Raw genomic sequence first — 22,571 nt, forward strand, 5'->3', positions numbered from 1 at the left:
CACCAACCTGCCATAACAGAGCAGTAGTAATGACAACTGATTCCTTCCCCTAACCTTCATGCTATGGATGGTTCTCATAGGTCAGGACCAACAGCCAAAGAGAGGAAGGAAACCCAAGATACTTCCACATTGTGGCCATCACAGTGGAAGGAACTGAGATATGTTTGCATGTCATGGAAGAAGAAAAAGGAGGGGTTGCCAAAACAAAATGAAAATAAAACCAGACCTGGGGCTGATTGGCCTTTCTAAGAGATTTTGCTTAGATTTCTTGAAACAGGCATTTAGATTTAAGGGCAAGGTTATCATTGATATAAAGAGAATTTATTTGAGGACTTGTATGTATGTCAACAAAGAAGGGCATTGACAAGGATTATTTCCATCCAATGAATGCCATCATACTTGGTTTTTTCTTTCAACTTCAACAACTTGCTGCTGTTCCTATCTATTCTTATTTTTGTAGAATGATGAAAATGTAATGTTGGATTTTAGTTCTAGTTCTGTTAGATCTTTATGGGAGCTTGCCTGGTTTTTAATTCCTTTTTTCTTTATTGCCAGACAAAAGGAGAGGGAACATACCACTCAGATACAGAATGGTTTGTCGTAAAAATGAAAGATCGAAACAGAATGAGAATGCGAATCCCCATATCTTGTCCTCAGTGCTGTCAGTTAGCATAGGCAAGCAGTTTTAAAAGAGCCAAAATGATGGATCTTGCATCTCAGGGCCTGGAAAGAAACTTGAGAATTTCCAACCTTTAAGCACCAGAGACTCTATAGTATTTTGAAAGAGGAGAACATTCTACAGCTTCCCTTGGTAATTCACACTAATGCTTTAACAACTTTCAGCATCAGGAAATTCTTCCGTATGAGTTACAACCTAAATTCTTCATGCTGCTTAAGCCTGTTTCTTCTTGTTCTGTCCTCAGTGGAGGGATCGAACAGCTGGTCACAGGCCCCTATGCAAGAGCCATTCACATAATTGAAAACTGTTATTAAATCGCCCCTTCAGCTACTATTTCTTGCTCATTTTCTCTCTCTCTCTCTCTCTCTCTCTCTCTCTCTCTCTCTCTCTCTCTCTCTCTCTCTCTTTCTTTCCATGACTAAATAATCCCAATTCCCTTAAGCTGTCCTCAGGTCTTTCAAACCCTTTAATTATCATTGTGCCTTTCTGCCAAGCCTCCTGTAAGTTCTGGGTCAGTTGGAGCCCTCAGAATTAGACACTGTTTTCTATGAAGGATCTAAACAGTAGTGAAGGTGATGAGATAATTTTCTCACACTATACTTTCTGTACTTTTAGTTGTACATTATAGACATGGTGTTTAAGTTTATTTTATTTATTATTATTTTTTTGCAGTGCTGGGGATCGAACCCATGGCCTCATGCATGCTAAGCATGCCCTCTACCACTGAGCTCCACCCCAACCTCTCTTTTATTTTTATACCTATGTTTGCTGCTGACTCATGCTTAGTTTTCTCCCTATCTTTTCAAATAAAAAGAAATGTTGTGATATTTTTACACTTTCTGTGTTAAGTATGAATTTTTGCCCTGCGGCATGTCATTGAATGCATCATTAAACAATCTACCCTTTAAACATAAGTCAGAAAAAAATATACATTCTGATTAAGTGCCAATAAACTCATATTTTAAATAGGCATGAATTAGTAATGCTTTTCAATTTACTGCCTTTCTATAATGGTTTGTCTCCTGGCTGGCTAGAAAGGGTTATTTTGTTAGACCAGTGGAGCAGGAGATTGTTATAGGACATATTGTAGCTGAGCACTTGCAATTCTTTTGACAAAGTCTTTCACTCTGTCTTTGTCTACAGGATGGGGAAATTTGTGCAACAAAGACTAGATAATATTACTGGAAGAGTCACAGTTCAGCTGTCGAGAGGACAGAATCATGTTGTTGATTTGGTGTAGGCTATAAGCGTTGCAGTTCATGTTTGTCCTTGGCCTGTAAGATATTTTCACCAGGACTGTTTGATACAAAAACTTAACTTATTTTCAAATGGAAAAAAATGAGCCAAAGTTGGGAATAATGGCTAATTCCTTGGCTAAAAGAGTTAGGATTCTCAAAGATACTGATGAGATTTTACATTGGGCTCAGACTAAGAGGAAAGTCCTTGACAGAAGTGAAAGGAAACAAATCCCAAATGAACAAGTACAGAGTGGAGGAATCGTGGAAAACAGCCAGAAACAGCCCCAAACAGCATTTCCCATAATGCCCAGCAGGGCCTTAATACCTTTTGATGTTCACAGACCTTATCAGTTAAAAAAAGATAAAGGTCTTGGGATCAGTGAATAATAAGTAGGGAAATTCTGAGGTCAAACAAAGTTTAACGTGTTTTTTCACTGGCGACCTTCTTAGCTTTAAATATGTTAACATGCATTAAGAATTTTAAGAGGCAGATATAATGTGCAATGTTTCCTTAATTAATTTGACCTTCTTTTCATGAAGCATTTTGCTGGATGATTGATCTGCTGGATGTACTAGGCAACATTGACCCAGAGATTTTAGTTGAACAGAAACCTTATGTGAACCTATAGACCAGAACAAATAAATGTAATCCATTATGGTGTCCAGAGAAATGGAGGTACCATTCCCAGAAGATCGTATTTGGAGAATAGTTTTCTAAAGGACAATGGCAAACTGAGCCATGTCATATAAGGCAGAAATGAAAGGAATAGAGATGAAGAGGCATGGACAGATATGACAGCTATGGTAAAATATTTAAAGGACCACATGAAGGCTGAGAACTTCTGAGTTTCTGATCAGATGGGTAATAATAATGATGATAATCATAGCAGGCATGATTCTTTCTATGTGCTGGACACTCTTCCAAGTGCCTTTCATTTGTTAACTCATTCATCTTAAAACATCCCTATGAGGTAGGCACTATTAATATTTCCATTTCATAATAGAAATTAAGACTGAGAAAGTTATCTTACCAAGGTCACAGAACAAGTGAATGGCAAAGCTGGGGCTTGAACTCTCGTGGTTTGACTCTGAATCTTCTGTTCCTATCATTCCATTTCATTGCAGGGTAAAGAACTTTGGACAGGGATCCGTTACAGATGTTCAGGATTACCCTTGAAGGACATATGCTCTCTCACCTGGGTGGTATTTACATAGTGGCTGTAGGAATACACTGGCATTGGGAAGAGTTTAGATGAATGCTGGAGACCTCATAGCTCTGCAGCACCATCCCAAAAGAAGGAATTGACTTGCACCCTTTCATCTTTATATTTTGTATAATTCCTTTTTTTTGGGGGGGGGGCATGCAAGGAATTGAACTCAGAGGCACTCAACCACTGGGACACATCTCCAGCCCTATTTTGTATTTTATTTGGAGACAGGGTCTCACTGAGTTGCTTAGCACCTTGCTGTTGCTGAGGCTGGCTTTGAACTAGCAATCCACCTGTCTCAGTCTCACTAATTGCTGGGATTACAGGTGTGTGCCACCATTCCTGGCTGTATAATTCCTTTTTAAAAAACATTTTTCTACAAAGTATCTCTGTGATGGTACTCTACCCATAGAAAAGTGCTCAACAGATGCTTTTGATCAGTAGTTTGAATTGATACCATTTTGCAGTTAGGAAATCCAAGGTTAAACATCTCATTAGAATGTTATTAAATTTCTAATTAAGGGTAATGACTGGACTGCTGGTGAAGTGGTCAGTGTTGTCAGTCTAAACCCTCCTTCCTGCCTCTTCTGTGTGAGATGTGGATAGATCATTTATTAACAAGCCACATTCCAAGAGAAGCAACTTGTTTTTTTCAGTTCCAATACTCATTACTTATATGATACCAAGGATGCCATGTCATATATTCAGTTTAAATTGGTTTTGGAATAATCATTGCCCCTCAGTTCTTGGCAAAAGCAAATGAAAAATTGTCTATGGAAAAGGTATTTATTTCCATTCCAGGGTTCAGAGTATCAACAGGAAATATTTTTAAGGTCATTGTAGTACACAGGGAAAAAAATAAGCAGTTAAATACATAAGAAATTAAGGTGAGTGGCAACAGCAGAAACAGCAGACTGCTGAAGCAGACCCATAATAAATTAATATTTGAGAGTTATTAGATTATTTTTCAAAAAACTCTTTATGCTGTTACAAAAATGAAAGACAATATTGAAAAATATTGGCAGGAAAGTACAACCTTGGGAATGACCTTAAAAATGACAAAATAGGGGCTGGGGTTTTGGTTCAGTGGTAGAATGCTTGCCTAGCATGTCTGCGGCACTGGGTTCAATCCCTGGCACCATGTAAAAATAAATAAACAAATAAAATAAAGGTATTGTGTCCATCTATAACTAAAAAAATATTTTAAAAAATGACAAAATAGGGCTGGGGTTGTGACCCAGTGGTAAAGCGCTTACCTAGCATGTGTGAGGCACTGGGCTCAATTCTCAGCACTACATATAAATTAATTAATAAATAAACTAAAGGTCCATCAACAATTTAAACACTTTAAAAATATTTTAAAAATGACAAAATAAAGCCCAATGCAGTGGTGCATGCCTGTAATCCTAGCAACTGGGGAAACCGAGGCAGGAGGATTGCAAGTTCAAAGCCAGCTTCAGAAACTTATTGAGACCCTAAGCAACTTAGCGAGACCCTGTCTCAAAATTAAAAAAAAAAAAAATTAAAACTGCGGGGTTCAATCAGCAGTACTCCTGCCGTTCCCCGCTCAAAAGAAAAAGAAAAAGAAAAAGAAAAACCTGACCAAATAGAGGGTTGGGAATGTGATTCAGTAGTAGGGCACTTGCCCAACACCAGCATGTGCAAAGCCCTGGGTTCCATCTGTAACACCTCAAAAAATAAATAGAGAAGAAAAAGAAATATAGTATCTAAAATTTTAAACTGTTTAAGCAGATTTGATGCAGTCGAGGAGAGAAATGAATATTCAATCAGACAACTGGATAGAAGGAATTCTTAGGAATGAGTGCAAAGGATTACAAAAAGGGAAAAGCTAGGGAAGTCCTGTTCAGAAAAATGGAGATTGAGAAAGTCGAACATTTATCCAATCCTTTAAGCAGAATAGAGTAGGAACAGAGAAGAGGCACTGTTTGTTGAGATCATGACTGAGAAGATTCCAGAGCTGATCAAGACTCTGAGCGCATGTTTATGAAGCCCAGTGAATCTTAAACCAGTATAAATAAAACCATAGAAACACAACACAGGAAAAGGATAGATTACCTTCAAAGGAGCAACTATCAGCTCTACTACTGATAAGATGCAAGTGGACTAATATTTCCTTATACTAAAATAACAACAAACAAAACCCTGAAGTCTTTCAGTTAAGAATTCTATACCCAGTGATTCTTGATAGCTATCAAGAATATGGATTTCAGAAAAAGAGAGGTATTTTAAGATATCCAAGACTTGGGAAATTCATCATTAATAGACATCTAACCTAAGGATATACTTGGGACAAACTGATCTCAGAGGGAAGATTTGAGGTTAAAGCAGGAAAAAAAAAGTAAATAATATTATCTAACATCTAACAATTTAAAGAATTAAGATAGTTTTGTGGGGTTAAAAATATAATTAAAGTATAATTAAAATGAATTCCTACAATAATGTATAAGCCCAATGATTGGTAAATGTATTTTGAAGTGTTCTGGATGGATGGTATTTATTATATTTAGGCTTTAAAAGAAAGAAATAGACAAACAATAGGGCACCATGGGAAATTGTACTATGCCAAGTAGTATTCTAATCAGGCCAGGAGGTTCTGATTCTAGTATCAGCTTTGCCGTCAGTTAGTTGGAGAGCCTTTGAAAAGTGAGTTCTCTGATCTACATCTCTGTTTTCTTGTCTGTAAAATATGAGGCTTTGGAACCTAATGAAATTTTAAAGCCCCTCATTATGATTCTCTGAGAAGTGGGTCCTCTAGGAAAAAAAAATCAATAGTTCTGAGTTGTTGTTTTTCTTTCCCCTCCTTTGAAATTTTATCAATAAACACTTGCATTTTTCTTTGGGCTAATATATACACACACACACACACACACATACATACATACGTATACACACACACATACATACATATGTGTATATATGTGTGTGTATGTGTGTGTGTGTATATATATATATATATATACACACACACACACACACACACACACACCTATACCTATCTATCTGTTCAAAAATGGGAGACTAAACATTGACTCACTCAGGTGTGTATTTTGCTGTACTCTTCCCGTGTGTTGGTTTGGTTTTGTTTCCTTGTCATCTGGTAGCCAGAAAGAGTGATGGTAGTTTACTAACACCTGAGGGATAGGTGGCTTTTGTGGATGTTAGAGGGACATTTGTAGAAACAAGCTGTGAAAAGAGGCCCTTCTTATGCAACTATTGTTCTTTCTTTTTAACTTATTACCTGAACTGATATATGCGTCCTTTATTTTCTCACCTTCTCTTTTTGTCCTCTTTCTCCCTCCTGTCTTTGCAGGCTAATAATAAACCAGAGATTGAAGCAGCCCTCTTCCTAGACTGGATGAGACTGGAACCCCAGTCCATGGTGTGGCTGCCCGTCCTGCACAGAGTCGCTGCTGCAGAAACTGCCAAGCACCAGGCCAAGTGTAATATCTGCAAGGAGTGTCCCATCATTGGATTCAGGTATTAGGAACAAACAAAAACCGCCTTTTTCTGCCTTATCATTTCTTACTTTTTTATGACTCAATCTTTTATCTCCTGTGCCAGTTGCTGTTAGTTTGTTCTTCTCTAAAGTGGTAGAGAAGGTGATCAAGCTGGAACATCAATCACTCCTGTCACTCCTCCCATTTCTGGGTTATTTTGGTGGATCTGACTCATTAGGCAGATGTCCCTTTCCACCTTCACTCTTCAGCTCTTCAGAACCACGTTTTTGGTTGAACAGGACTGAGTACCTTGCTCCACACAGATCTTTGTCTGTCAAGGGCATACAGATTAACTGTACCTCCTCCTTCCTGGAACCAAAACATTTTTATCCTCTCTTTCTTTTTTCATGGTCTTTTCTGTTTATAGAAACTCTCCAAGAATCAGTTATAAAACTAAGAGATGATTCTATTCTGGGGAGGAACCATTATGGTAGCTCAGTTTCTTTCTTACTTACTTGGCAGCACTTTCTTTCCCTTTCAGTAATGAGAATTGTTTCAAGCATTCTAGAAGTTCCTTTATCTTTGAGTCCGATTACACTCTTCACACAGTATCCTAATGAACTTCTGAGGGAATAGAAACTATACCAATAAATGAAAGACTCACAAAGTAGCTAAAGAAAGAAAATGTTTCTTACAAAGGTGACATAAATAGGAAACATAGCAGGTTATTCTTTTGATGTTCTTAAAATGTCCTGGAAAACAACTGACCCTTAAATCTTTAGCCTTGTTGACCTGTTTGGGGAAACAGGATATTTTTAAATGAATTCATCTTATTTAACAATAATCCCAAATTCTAATTCTGAAAGGATATGTATTTAAACATCTGAATCAACATCAAGGTTTCCATAGTGATGAATGAACTACAAAGTTGTAAACTAACTATATAGTCTATGGCCCATTGAGAATCCACTTAGCAGCTAAGTAAATACTCTTTTCTAGTTTTGCCTAGATTTGTTTTGTTACTTTATTTCCTAATAACCACTTTGTACCATTTTTGTGGGTTTTTTTTATTCATTGCATGTATCCTTTCCTACTTCATGCCATTTACAAAGAGGTCCTAACAAAAACCTTTCAAGGTTTCTAAAGCCTAGCTAGACAACAGTGAATAGGTAGCACTTTTCTTCCTGGCTTTGGCAAGTAAGAACACTGCCATGGGGGGTAAGGAGGGGAAACCACAGGTGACTGCATTACATTTTTAACCTTTCGTTCTCAGCTTCCTTAGCAGATTGGGACTTGTATGCTACAGTGGAAATTTTTATAAAATAAAACAGGAGAATGTTTCTGAGGATCTAAGGGAGCACTTTTACCTTCAATTCATTTGCCTTTATCAAATTAGATTATTTTAGGAATCAGCACTCACCCCTCTCGAAAGATGGTTGAGATCTAAAAAAGGTAGCTTTTCTTCCCACTTTCCCATATGTGACATAAGGAATATGTTTATTTGAATTGGCTGAGGTTCTTATCTGAGAAAGCAAAAGACAGGAAGAGTGCAAAACAACCAATAGAGTATTATGAGGATGGAGGGAATGTACCAACTACTACTATAAATACATTCTTTCATCAAATCCAAATTTTATGCTTTGGGAGGAAGGGGTGCTTTACTTATCATTCATTGGTGGATAATGTGGTGAGGGATTTCTGAAAAGAGAGATAAATAAAGATAGGCAGCTGGGCGCAGTGGCACATGCATGCAATCCCAGCAGCTCAGAAAGCTGAGGCAGGAGGATTGCAAGTTCAAAGCCAGCCTCAGCAACTTAGTGAGGACCTAAGCAACTCAGCGAGACCCTATCTCTAAATAAAATGCAAAAAAGGGCTAGGGGATGTGGCTCAGTGGTTAAGTGCCCCTGAGTTCAATCCCCAATACCAAAAAAGAAGTTATCATCCAAATAATTATTTGATGATGAATCACCTCAACCAATCAGAAAATTTAAAGCAAGACTTATTTTAATTGGAGTTCTTATTTGTTTCTTTTGTCTTATGGTATTACTTTATAATTTTTTGGAGAAAGTTGCTTCAGGAAATTTTTGTCCCCATGATGGATAGCGTACACACAATGCATCTATGTCCAATACTAGATCCAATAGTCTAAGTTGTTTGAAATTAGAGTATTCGATCTTCAAAAGACTAAAAGGTATCCAGTATTTTCCTACTTAATCTGAAAGAGCTACTACAGAAGTTTAATTATGAGCTGAGTTTTTCTTCCCTTCTTCCACATATCTATGGGATAATCTTTGTGCCAAAATGTTTTGATACTGTATGAGAGGCACCAGAGATACCTGGAGGTAGGAAGTTAATCACTTACCTTGCGGGACTAATGAATATTGCATTGTTTTCAGAATTAAGACACTGTAGTAGAAGGCTTATTATTAAAGAGTGTTCTTTGGGAATTTGATTTGAAGAAATACATATGTGTTTGTTTTTATTCTTAACCAGGTACAGGAGTCTAAAGCACTTTAATTATGACATCTGCCAAAGCTGCTTTTTTTCTGGTCGAGTTGCAAAAGGCCATAAAATGCACTACCCCATGGTGGAATATTGTACTCCGGTAAGTCAGATGCCTCCCTACTAGAGGTCGATTTCAGGTTTCTTTCTTTTTTTTTTTTTGTATTGGGGATTGAACCCAGGTGTGCTTAACCACTGAGCCCTGTCCCTAGCCCTTTTTATTTTTATTTTTTTTTTATTTTTGATATGGAGTCACACTAAGTTGCAGAAGCTGGCTTTGAACTTATAATCCTCCTGCCTCAGCCTTCTGAGCCACTGGGATTATAGGTGTGTTCCACTGAGACTGGCTGTATTTCAGTTTTGTATAAAATCATAGATTGTATATGTGTGTGTGTTTTTGTTTTGTTTTGTTCTGTTTTTGTGGTGTTGGGGATTGACCCCATGGACTCATGCATGCCAGTCAAGCACTGTACCACTGATCCACATCCCATTCTGCAGATCATGTTTAATGCTGTGATTTATAAGTTCCCCAGCTAAAGTGGCTCAGATTACCCTTTTTCTTGCACACATGGAACGTAGGCGTTCAGTAAATATTGTTGAATGAATAAATAGTTGCCATGATTGTAGGGAAGATGTTTCACATTTCTTTTTCAGAATCCTAAAGGTTATATATAGAGGTCTTATGGCCAAGGGACATGTTGAGTATTGGGGGTGGTATGCAGGTTCCTCACAATTCATAACCTAGTGCTTTCAATCACTGTTGCTCATATTTTATCTTTGTGATATAGGAATAAGTAATCCTTTAAATGTTTTATATACTTAAAACTTTAAATGTTTACATGCTACCTTGTGTAGCATAGGTATTATTATTTTTACTCCGCTTTTACAGATAAGGACTCTGAGATCCTGAGGTTAGTTTGCCCAAAGTTTTATAAGTGAGAAATAGAGACTTCTCCTAAGATTACGTTTTAGGAAAACATTCAGTGGCTAGTAGAACTTTGATAAACCACTTGTGGAGTGGCAAGGACAGAGGCTTCATGGCCAGACAGAGTTGGACACAAATCTTATGTGAACTCTAGATGCATGCTATTCAAATGGTCTGTCTGCCATACTTTATCTGGAGTTTATTAGAAATGCAAATCCTCTAGCTTTATCCCTTTATGTCCTAAATTAAAACTTGCATTTTAGCAAGATCCACAGGTGACTCTTGAACACATCTCCTTTAGAACATGTCTTTCTTCCATCATCAGAATGATCCTCCCAGGTATTTAATTATCTTTCTATTATTTCTCTTAACAAAGGTAGTCAATGATGGAGAAGGCACCATGCCATGAATAGCCTGATATTTTGTGGGTGAAGAATGATTTTCTATGGACTATTTTCTTAAATACAATAAAGTGTGGTAAAACGTATAAACTATCATTCATCAAATAACCTCATAGCTTATATATTTCATTTATTTTTCATAATAACTTGTGGAAGTATTATTGAACCGTTTTACAGATGATCAGTGCTTCAGAGAATAACTCCCACACCTTAGTAAATTTCAGGCCTGGTTTCAAAGCTGCATTTGTCTGGTTCCACAAAACAAGAGCCTTGAAGCTAAAGATTGGAGTGGTCATTTGTTGTGAAATCATACTCTCCTAAATCTGATCTCACCATGATTTCCCTTTTAGACTACATCAGGAGAAGATGTCCGTGACTTTGCCAAGGTACTAAAAAACAAATTTCGAACCAAAAGGTATTTTGCGAAGCATCCCCGAATGGGCTACCTGCCAGTGCAGACTGTCTTAGAGGGGGACAACATGGAAACGTGAGTAGTGGCCAAAGCAAAACAGACTGTCATTTGATGTATATCTGAGCTCCTGTCAGCCGAATTCCCTCCTTCACTCCCAAATGCAAACAGTCTCTTCTGTTTCTCTCTTCAGATTTACTGTAGCTGAAAAGAGAAAAAACAAGTTGATGTTCAATCATCATTTTCTCATGTCTCCCAACAATTACCATTTCTGCAAGTTAAACTTTATCTCACAGGGGAAAGGAGAAAAAAAAAAAAAACCAAACACATAATAGCCACCAATTGCCTTGCAAGGTTTTTAAGAAATATGGGACTGTTTACAAATGAGTGATGTCAATATTTCATTTTGATTTTTCCTCCCTCACAAGTCAGTAGATGTGTGTCTTTCTGTATCTGAATGTGTGGTCATCCCTAGTCCCTTTTTTTCTACTTGAGAGAAAATCTAGTCACCGAAAATTGCTTCACAGTAAGTAGTAATGATTCTCATGATCAAGCCAATGATGTTGTCACCTCTTTTAAACTTGTTCCTTATCTGTTCCTGTAACTCTGATGGCAGTCACACAGCTGTTTGTTTTTCTTTTAATTCACTTTCCACCTTTATTTGGCTGTTGCTTTCCATGGTTCATACTTAATTAGTTGGATTTTATTTCTTTTGACCTTTCAGTAATTTTTGTTGTGGCTGACTTTGCCTGTGTCTCTCTTCACCACCTCATTTTTTTGTTTTGCAGTCCCGTTACTCTGATCAACTTCTGGCCAGTAGATTCTGCGTGAGTACTTTTGCTGAAGGGCGCTGCTACCACCGACACATTCGCTTGCTTGATTTAAAAGAATTTTTTTTCTGGTTCTTTTTTGTTTAGAGGCATATTAATTTCCTTTCTTTCATTTTGTTTTTTGTTTCTTCTCTTGATGAGACCTAAGAGTGCCGTCTACCATAGATCAGAAAAATTGGAGTAGGATTTTCAGGTCCCCCTCTGGTTGAAATTCTGAATAGCTGAAATCTTGGCCTGAGTTCAAATTAAAATCAGAGAAAGGATTGGAGTTTTAGTGTATTCCTGGGAGACATGTTTATATATTTCCTCAACCATAAGCAAGGAAGAGCCTCCTGATTACATAAGAGTGTTCTTTAGCCCTATTTCTTGAGATTTGGTGCTTTAGGGCCTTCAAAAGGGTTATGGTTCTTTCCTTAGGTCCTGTCATCATTGGAGTTTTAAAACTCAGAAGGGTCAATTTTAGAGTACGGTGTTGAGTTTGGCTGAATAATTTCAGTGTAGTGTGTGGACTTTTTATCATTATATATACTATGCTTTTGACTAATTTTTATATACGTTGGTTTCTACATTTTAAACTAAAGTCATTTTACTCTCCTCTCCAAACTACCTTCAGTTCATAAACAGTTATATATTGACAGTGGGAAAAATGTACTATAATCTGTTATTACTGCTGGTGTATATTAATAATACTAATATTAGATACTGAGAGATGATTGATTTATCTCAGAGTTATAATATTGGAAATCTCTTGGGGCTGGATGTGGTGGCTCATGCCTATAGTCCCAGCTACTGGGGTAGCTGAGATGGGAGGATTGCTTGAGCCCAGGGGTTTGAGGCCAGCCTGGGCAATATAGCAAGAACCCATCTCAAAAAAGAAAGAAAGAAAACTCCTTTGGGGGCCTGTGATTTATACATTAACAAACAAAGTGTACCTGTTTTAAAATGCTATTTTATGGTGTTTCTATAACAAATATTTGGTAATTCACAGTATGTTTTATCAAAATATTCATTTAAGGTCAGGTAGCTTTATTACATATATAGGGGAAATGACCAAATTAGAAGAGGGACTCGTGTAAGAGTTCAGTTTATTTATTTTGGACTTTTAAAAATTAATCCACCACATTATTAGTTTAAGCCAGATCTTTTCTTTAAAACCCTGTATTGATAAATGCAAATGATTACTTGAGGTTTATTTTAAGTCCTTATTGTCCTAAATGAAGTAGATTACTTCCCTTTCTTTTTTAAAACTGTATTAATGTGCCCCTTAATTTTGAGATATAATAGCTATAAGTAGCAAATTGTCTGATTTTTCCTTAATCCTGAGCTTTAGCAATTTAGGAAGTTATTTAGATTCAGTTATGCTCCTGGCCTGTTGGTAATTGTTTTCCTTAACTCAGGTAGTCTGTTTATAGAAGTTAGAATCTTTCATAAATGAGAAACTTTTTAAAAATTGATATACTGAAGTCCTGAGCTTGATTGGATCCTGCTAAGTAAACATATTTACCCTTGTTTGGAGTTCAGTTTAACCAAGTAAGAAATCCAAAAGATAAGTATGCTGAAGTACTATTTTTTTTAAAATGCATGGCTAGAGGTAGCACAAAAATAATAAGAAAGAGTATCAAGCACTTCTTTAAAAGAAGCTATACATGAGCTAATAAGAGGAAAACATCAGGACAATCAGTTAAAAGTAACATTTTAAGTAGAGTGTGTTTGTCTTCTTAGATTTTGAAGTGCTTTAAAATTAATGCCATCCTTATGAAAGCATGTTTTCTAACAATTAACATACCCTCCATAATTCATCTTTTTGTGAAAAGGTTGGTTCGGTTATTTCAGAAGAGTGGGAAATTCTGATTTTGAGAAAGAAAACAAGCCCAATAGAATGAAGTCTGTGTTTTCTTTAGTACTATAATTTTATTAAAGTCTTTACTCATAGGATTATAAGTAATAATGTATAAAATCTATTGTAAACCTATCCTATTCAGGCAGAAGAGTCAGGTCCTAATGTTTTATTTTGTAAGAATTCTTTTTGATGTTGATAGATCTTATGATGATGACAATATGTATTTAATTCATTCAATATGGATCACAGATTAGAAAGTTTCCTGAGATACAGATCTTTTGGGTTTTGCCCATATTTGTCATATTATTTTAAACTAAATCTAGCTTAAGCCTTTTTTATTTATCCATTAAGTGGGGCAGTCCAACAATGTTCTTTGAGCTATTCTGCTTTGAAATCTAGATGAATGAAAACTTATCAATGGGGGTTTCACAAAAGAGAAAATAGTGATAGGTAAGATGCCATTGGCCGAGTGAATTATTAATGGTAACAAGAAGTAAACTTTCTTGGTATATGGTTTTGTATTTAGGAGGCAGGAATTGGGAATAGTAGTATTATTGTCCTTCAAAAGTGTTTTCCAAGGCTTATGTACTTAGTTTTATTTCTGGACTCAGTGTTGTTTTTTTTTTTTTTTTTTTTTTTTTTTAATTTTTACTAATTCTTGGTTTTTAAATGATTCTTCTCTGACCAGCACTCCCTTTTGGCTTATTTTCTGGTTTAATACGTATCTCTTTTAGTGTATTTTTTTAAGATTTCTGGTTATGATGAGTTCCTATGCATACACATGCTGCAATAGGCGCTACATACATTAATAAGAAAAATAATGTGGAATCAATTATCCTTGAGGCTAAGAGTTAAAGCTCTAAGATTTTCTCTATAAGACTGTATTCATATGCTTCAGATTTACATGCCTGCTTTTCTTGGTATAGTTTTACTCCAAAGTCTTGGGTTTTCTTTCCTCTGTACAGTACTACAGTAGCAAACTATTGTAAGAGAAAATTCTACTAATGTATTTTCATTGATGGTGGCCTTTTAGCTTATAAAAATAAGTAACCGAATGACTGATCTATTCCAGAAGATAATGCTTATAAGTCAAACAATCCAAGTATTAAATTATCTTTACCTGCAGTGAAAATTTCAAAACCTTAGCATTTTGCGACAATGGGCTATTCCAGGACTCTAGAAAATTAGCAGATTGACTCTCCAAAAATATAGTGAGGATTCACATGGAAATCTTTGGATCTGCCTATTAAGTTGGGTAGTCATCCTTTTGTTTCCTCATGAAAATTGAAACATCTTTTTACTTGACCTAGACAACAATGATTTCATAAATAAGACTTTTATCTCTCAGGGAAGTCTTCTAGTTCCCTAGTTATTTGCTGTAATGTGTTGTAATTATCTTATGATAATATATCTTCATTAAGAAATTTTAATTTCTGGCACACTTCTTATGTAAATCTAGTTACAAGTAGCTACTTTTTCTTTCTTCTTTTTTGTTTTTTAACCTAAGGAAAAATAACATATTCTTCTTAGTGTTCACACCAAGCCCTTGAATGCTGCTTGGGCTTTAGGTTCAAGAAGAGCCCTTGCTGAATACCTTACTGTTGACTTTTGGATTCTGTGTCAGGAGAAAAATGGAAGAGACCTTTTGTTCTATTCCAATTAAAACAAAAAGCACAAGCCCCAAACAGGTGTTTCCCCACCCCTAATGTTAATCCAAAAGATAATATAAAAATTTCCAGGAAAATTAATAGTTCACATAGTAAAAATATAAAAATATATATTAACCCTACCAAAATTCTAGCCTATGGAGCTAAGAAAAGGTAGAAATTTTTTATTATAAAAAATTATATTGACTTCTCATGCTAACTTTCCTCTTGTTTCTCATCTGTATTTTAGAATATGGCTGATAAAAATATTTCATATATTGTCACATTCTATTGAATTAGTAATTCTTTTTTAAAACATCATAATATAATCTTGGGTCATTCTGTTTTGTTCTAGAAAGTAGTAATATGTTTCTGCTGTTAATTTGGCAGATATATTCCTTGTGTAGAAAATTCCACAGAACAGTACTATGGGAAATATTAAGAAGTCTTGGACTGGAGTAGCTTCTTTGAGACTAAAAGGCTTGACTGTAAATGTTTTAGGCAAACCTATAGTTTGAAGTCCGTAAATAGGCAGCTAATAAATGGCTCAGTCATAAGTGTTTAAAAATTTAAATCTCATAGTGATTTAACACAATTTCAGAACTATAGGAGATGAGATACTGCAAGCTTAGGAGGACAAAATGCTTCATAGAGATTTTCTCCCCAGATCTTTTCTGTAACCAAACTTTCCAGAAAATTTTTGATCTTTGTGGCTTTTAAAGAAAGCAGAAGTATGAGAAATCATCTCTCCAAACTGGATTTTAAATTCTTGATGCTAAGATACAGAAACAGTTTACTGTATATTATCCGTAGAATTAGAACAAAAGCATTCTAGGCCATGTATTTAACATAACTGTGTGGTGGGTTTTTTTCTCCATTAATGGATGGTATCTATGACTAATCACATTTTCTGCCTTATAGGCCTGCCTCGTCCCCTCAGCTTTCACACGATGATACTCATTCACGCATTGAACATTATGCTAGCAGGTATGAGACTAGTTGAATGCCAGGCAAATATTGATTGAAGTAACTAACCAAGGAAAGCTAACCAATAGTAATTTTAAACAAATCTTTTCTTCCTTCATCTTGCCTAATTTCTACTAATCAACTTGCCCTCTAACGTGCATGCCATTCCACTGCATGTTGTTTTTGGAAACCAACAAGAATGTTGGTCCAGAACAATCTTCCCTAACCCTGGCCTTTAAACATTTCTGGTAGCATTGTTATGTTTTGTATACTGAACACACTTACCAAATTGGCGTAAAAATCAAATCATCTAATCTCCTTAGAAAACTGCTAGACTAGACATTAATCTGTGAAGAAAAGATACTATGTTATATGGAGAATATGAAAGCGTCAGCTTTCCATTTGTGTTTATTTTATGTGATACACTATAAAGAAGATAATAATTAATTTTCCTAACCCTTGGACCTTTCTATCCCACCTCCTTTGTATTTGACATAGTTTTATACCGAAAACCTGAATTATTAATTATAAAATATTTCATGCTTGTTAAAGAAATCTGTAAGAGTTTGATTAACTTTTTTTTGTTGTTGTCAAAAGACTTTATCATTCTCTGAGGTAAAGAAGAGTTTAAAGGTAAAAATTGGTGGCAGAACATTTAGTGTCCTTACTGTGAATCCATCCTTTATCACTATTCTGACTTTGGACATGCTTACCAATCGTGAAAAGCATTAACTAGCTTTATAAGTCTGTCATCAGTGGAAGGCATAATTGTCTTAAAAGACAAAGGGTAGTGTAAGGTATGGGGTGCATTTGTTGTTAGGGAAGCTTTTCTTCTGAAAATAAAAATCTGTTCTCAGTGAAAGGAAGATGGACCTGTGGAAATAAAACAGCAATGAAATACAACTTCCCTTAGAATTTATATCAGAAATGTTAAGCTACTCACTTGCTGTGGTCTACCACACACTGCTTCGTATGGTTAAGCCAACACACACATCCTTTAATTTGAAGGATTCCTTTCTCCTCTTGCCATGATTTATCCTTTAGTTTTCAGGAATGTTCGATTAGGTCTTGAATAGATTCTAAGAAGTCACATAAGTTTTAATGAGCTTTTACGTTTTTTATCAGGCTAGCAGAAATGGAAAACAGCAATGGATCTTATCTAAATGATAGCATCTCTCCTAATGAGAGCATGTAAGTATCCCATCTCTTTTTACAAAATGTTCCTGACAATGAAATTGCTTGGAGGGATTTAGAGGTAGGATAGCATAGGATATAGGAATTAGCATCATATTCATTTGATCTTTCAAAGAGCCATTCATTTACTGCTTTTCTTTTAACTCTGTAACAGCCTGGCACAGAATGAGCTCATTCAGATTCAGGCATTATTAATATTCCAGAGTAGTAAAAATCATAGGCCCTGTTCTTGTTGAATCTTATTTAATACCATATCATTACCAATTGCAAGAGTCCCAAACACTTATACTAAATGCTTAATCTTTTACCAAACTTCCAGATATTTAAAAGGATAGGATACTAATTTTAAAGTAATGGCTATGTAGTATTTTTTCCACCCCTGGGGAGTAGAAATGTGATCTTGCTATTCCCATATGGTAAGATAGTTGGGCATTTTCCTTCAGAAATCCAAAGTAGGAGATTTTTGTGATTTAGCATTTTCACGAAGTTACTAAAGTGAGTCAGTCTTGTGAAGAATTTCCAGAAGAAGGAATTCAAGTTCAGGTCTCAGTTTGTTAGTGGGATGATAAGTCAACCCTGTCAAACTTTAAGGAAGGAAATTGAATGATGCTAAAAGTATCAGCAAACACAGCTATGTCAGGGAAACAGGCTTCATTATAGACAAGGGACAATATTCACAATATGGAGCACAGAGGGACATTGCCATGAACTCACAAGTGTTGGCCAGGGTCCTAGGTAGAGACAGCAGATTATGAAGCAAATTGGAAGGAAAGAGTAAGACTTTCCCAACCGAATAAACAATGTAGAGAGGAGAACCTAGTCAAAATGCAACAGTCCTTTGTGTTTGACCAGTTATGGCTGTTTCACCATCTTGTCATGGAGAATAGGCAAAGGGAAGAATGGTAAATTTATCATACATAGCTGGTGTAGCAACTCAAAGTCTTGCTCAGATGAGAAAAGGGACTTCATGAGGATTAAGCCTAAGGAAATTGTATCAAAGTGGCATTAGTATATAGCTAGTTATTGAAGACATGAGAATAAATCATCTCATCTAGTACATTAAGGTGATCAAGGTAATAATAAAGAATCAAGTCAGCACTCTGTAGTTTGTATATGACTTAGTTCCTCCACATAAACAAACAACCTTTTTCTAGTTATAACTGTGCAGTTTCTTTCTTAGCTTTTGGAAAAAAGGTATTAATGAGATTCCTATATAAAATTCTTAAACATGAAAATGTATGCCCAAAGAATCAACCAAATCAAATGACTATAGTGATTTGCCTCTTTGGCTCACTGATTTTGTATAGTAGAAACTCTAACACATTCAAATTAGTTCGGTGGCTGCCATTCACTGACTGCCTTAAAAGAATAGTAAGAAAGGCTTAATTACAACTATCTGTTATAATTAAAAATGGGAACTTCTAACAATAAAATTTCAGAATTTGGGAAGAGGACTGATAAATTAGATAGGTGGTAAAACTGCTTTTATTTTTAAATGAAATTCAGGACAAAAAATCCATTTTCACCCAATTTTGGATGGTAAAAAAATGGTATTTAAGAGCAGGTTTGGGGAAGTAGTTTAGTGGATTGGTTGATTTCACTTATGTTTCTTTTTAACACCAAATAATTATTTTTAGTTGACTCATCACATCTTCACCAGTTATCTGGCTTGATGGACCAAAATAATTTAAATCAGGGGGACTTCCTCCTAAATAATAAGATTTTTTATTCAACTTAAAACTAAGTTTAGAGAGGGAATACAAAGAACATTAGCCTCTCACTAAGAACAGAGTGAAGTTTTTATAACTTGAAGGAAATTGGCTTTCCAGGACCTTGAAACAATGCATTCTGAGAATAATTTCTCCTGGATATTACAGGGTTCCTATTTTCCAGGAAAGGTTGCTGATGCCTCCCCAAATATAGCTTTTTACTTCTGTTTCCCCTAAGATTAGCCTTTAAGACTTACTCTGAGGAATATGTTGTTCTTTCTTCTTTAATCAGTCGCCTTAATGAATTTTCCCCCTCAATTTTTGTGCTTCTGTTGAAACAGTAATTGAATGAAACAGTTATTTATCTAGAGCTTAATTATTGTTACCATTCTGCCTCCATGACTTTCATAAGTTAAAATTAGCTCACTGAAGCAACGCTTCTTGGTTACCTTGCCTTTCACTTAAGAAAATATTTACTCTATTATTTTAAAGGCTACAGGATTTTTCCCCCTAATCAGTACCAGCAGTAGTGTGGGTTAGCAAACAGATTATATCTTGACAGGCTTGGTACCAAAGCATGAAATGACCATTATGTCTTCTCATACTTATTAACTATTGGCTAAATGGTCAATGCACAGTCCTGGTATTTCCATAATCCTACCTTTTCTTTATCCATGTAAATAGGCCAATCAATTTCACCTGAAAATTCAGCCCAAAACACTTTGAATTGTCATCTGTAGGGTGGTAGACCACAACTTTAATAGTACCTAAATGTCTTTAGAACCAGGAAATAAGATCTTATTGTTAATAGCAAATAAATGTTTCTATTTTCCATACACACCCAAGTCCCTGACCCCCAAAGCAAAATAAGGGGGGGAAAAAACCAAAACCTTTGATTTTATTTTCCAGAGATGATGAACATTTGTTAATCCAGCATTACTGCCAAAGTTTGAACCAGGACTCCCCCCTGAGCCAGCCTCGTAGTCCTGCCCAGATCTTGATTTCCTTAGAGAGTGAGGAAAGAGGGGAGCTAGAGAGAATCCTAGCAGATCTTGAGGAAGAAAACAGGTGAGTTTTCTTTCTAGCTTTGTCATTGGTAAGCAGAGTGCATAAACTTGCACACACAGACAAGCTCCAGGAATCTTCACTTAGAGTTATTCTGTGTCTAATTGTTTGCTAAAATAATCTGTTTAGCTCCATTTGCAGATTCTCTGTCTTTTTTTTTAATCTGAAAGAAGAAAATGAATGCAATAGTATGATTAAGAAATCATTTTAGGTGTGAAGGGATTAATGCTGATGGGGTACTTGGTTTTTGCATGTATTTCAGCTTTGATTTTATATTTTAGAATAGAATTTAAGAAAAAAATAGGTCATGTAATTTTATGACTATATAATCTTTACATGTGTTTGGCCATATTATCTCAAAACATTTAAGAAAGTAGATTCATTGGCTTGGTCATATTTGGGAATAGATTATTTCATCTTATTATTCATCATCAAATGCAGAAGTCATTACTTGCGTTCACCATGATAGCCGATTACAGAGATAATTCCAGTTCTCAGCCATCACCTGTAAAAAATGTTCATATAAAAATAGCAGAAATTGTAGAAGAGGAAAAGGGCAAAAGAAAATTCACAATGACTGCAGAGAGGAAAAAGTTGTAAAAACCTGGAGTACTATGTGGTGTTAGGATAATGCAAATCATTTTATTTTACTTTGGTGTATTACATTTATTATATCCTAGGTCCTCTGGTTAACAAAGCCTTTACACATAATCATTTCTAACTCACAGTGTGCCTTCTTCAGGCAAATGCCACCAGGCAAGTCTTTAAAGGAGAAATTGCTCAAATTTGTTGCACTTAAGTACTTTCATCTCTTTGGTTTAGCCCAAGGCACCAAGACCTCTTAATCAAGGCAACACAGTATGTCTGAGAACCACTGCCCTCAGGGAGGATGTCACCTCAAGATGAAAAAGCAAACTGCCATTCATTCAGTTCTTTCTCCTGCCACTCCCTGCCTTCTATCTCTTAATATGTTATGACCTATGGCCATAGCTCCTTATCTGGTTTGCTTCCTTTTAGTTTCTTTCCCACCCCTGCAATAACTCCTCCATATCGACTACTTGTACATTTTTCCAGAATCAAGACCCATCATGACATTCTTCCTTTATTAAATGACTACATCTTGGGAGAAAAAAAAAAAAAAAAAGAAAAAGTCCAGCTTCTCGGCTGGGCATTCAAACCTTCCACAATTTTCTCATGACCTGCTTTTTCAACTTCATCTTCTTTTGTACTCCCTGCATTCTGGCTATACTGTGGTAGCTATTATTTCTGACTACATCTTGCTCTCATCCACTTTCAAGCTTGTTTCTCAGCCTACCTGCTATCCCCCAACCTTCCACTGCCCTTTCTAACAAAGGAGTCCCACCTTTGCTCACAATAACTTTCCTCATAGAACCCTCCTAGGGCTCTGCAGTAGATGCAATCTATCTTTTGCTCATATTACCAGAACACTTTGGACTTTTCTTAGAGAAATCCTTGACAGTTTGCCTTTTTATCAGTTACCATCAGGGCCTCCCTGTAATGAGGTACTTGAGTGCTTTTAGGGCAAGGACTGTGCCCTGATCCTCTTCATGTCCTTTGTAGTAAGTACCCAGCACAATATGAATACTTAGAGGGTACTCAGAAAATATTTGGTGGAAACCTAAAAATACAGCAAGGATATCATATGAGTACCACCCTGGAGGTAATATTATACATTATTTTTTGTTTTAATGATAACTGTATTCTGGGTCTTATTTGTAAAATTGTTCAGGAATAAAGACCATGATAGATAAAGCATTTTCCTCCACTTTATTGAGAATAATCATTAGTACTCATTCATGTTAAATCTTTAATAATTATAGCGGTCAAAATCAAATAGAAAAAATTGTAAAGAGAATTTGATGTTATTGAGGAGTCAGTACATTTTTGTAGTATGTGATTATTGCCCTTGTTTAATAGATCTGTTTAGTTCATTGGTCAAGAGCTCTGTCTTGTACGTCATTAGCACACTTTCCCCCCATACCATGGCAACCAGGTCAAAGAGTGTTAGTAAAAAAAAAGAATACTGATAACTATCATTTATATATCATTATATGATTTTCAGAAAGCTTTTTTTGTGTGCTTGTGATTGAACCCAGGACCTCAGGAACACTAAACACACTCTTTACCACTGAGCTACATCCCAACCCTTCATTTCCAGATCACTTTAATATATTTTAAATCATTTAATCTTCCTAAAAGCTCTATAAGGAAGAGCTTTTCTCCTTTCTATAAATGAGGAAAATGCAGACTCAGAGAGGTTCCAATAGATTGCCCCAGATTTCACAGTGAGCCCATGGTAGAACTAAATTCAAATCGAGACTTTTCTGACTGAAAATAGCCAACTCTACCTTGAATCAGAGAACAAAGAGGAGTAATTCTGTGTAAATGGTATTTACATAGAATCATGGCTTATTCCCCAGAATGTACCTTATCTTGAGGAAATATTTATAAGGAACCAATGTCCCTGAAAAAAACCAGTT

The 22,571-nt window shown here is 35.8% G+C and overlaps 1 protein-coding gene across 15 annotated transcripts in view; it reads left to right on the forward strand.

Moving 5' to 3' along the window:
* Dmd (dystrophin) overlaps positions 1 to 22,571 on the forward strand; it is a 2,205,817-nt gene that overhangs the window by 2,132,833 nt on the left and 50,413 nt on the right. For 9 of the 15 annotated variants that reach the window (XM_058572890.1, XM_046425263.2, XM_046425264.2 and 6 more), the window contains 7 exons: positions 6,457 to 6,623; positions 9,077 to 9,188; positions 10,762 to 10,898; positions 11,609 to 11,647; positions 16,058 to 16,123; positions 17,228 to 17,293; positions 19,915 to 20,073. In XM_058572890.1, coding sequence (XP_058428873.1) covers positions 6,457 to 6,623; positions 9,077 to 9,188; positions 10,762 to 10,898; positions 11,609 to 11,647; positions 16,058 to 16,123; positions 17,228 to 17,293; positions 19,915 to 20,073 — 746 coding nt within the window. Of the gene's footprint in view, positions 1 to 6,456; positions 6,624 to 9,076; positions 9,189 to 10,761; positions 10,903 to 11,608; positions 11,648 to 16,057; positions 16,124 to 17,227; positions 17,294 to 19,914; positions 20,074 to 22,571 lie in introns of those variants that run through there. The other 6 variants (XM_046425265.2, XM_046425274.2, XM_046425272.2 and 3 more) reach the window with 3 other exon arrangements.

This window comes from Marmota monax, unplaced genomic scaffold, assembly GCF_021218885.2.
Source record: "Marmota monax isolate L192 unplaced genomic scaffold, Marmota_monax_Labrador192_F-V1.1 WCK01_AAM20220418_F8-fsc00075, whole genome shotgun sequence".
NCBI classification, from domain to species: Eukaryota; Metazoa; Chordata; class Mammalia; order Rodentia; family Sciuridae; genus Marmota; species Marmota monax.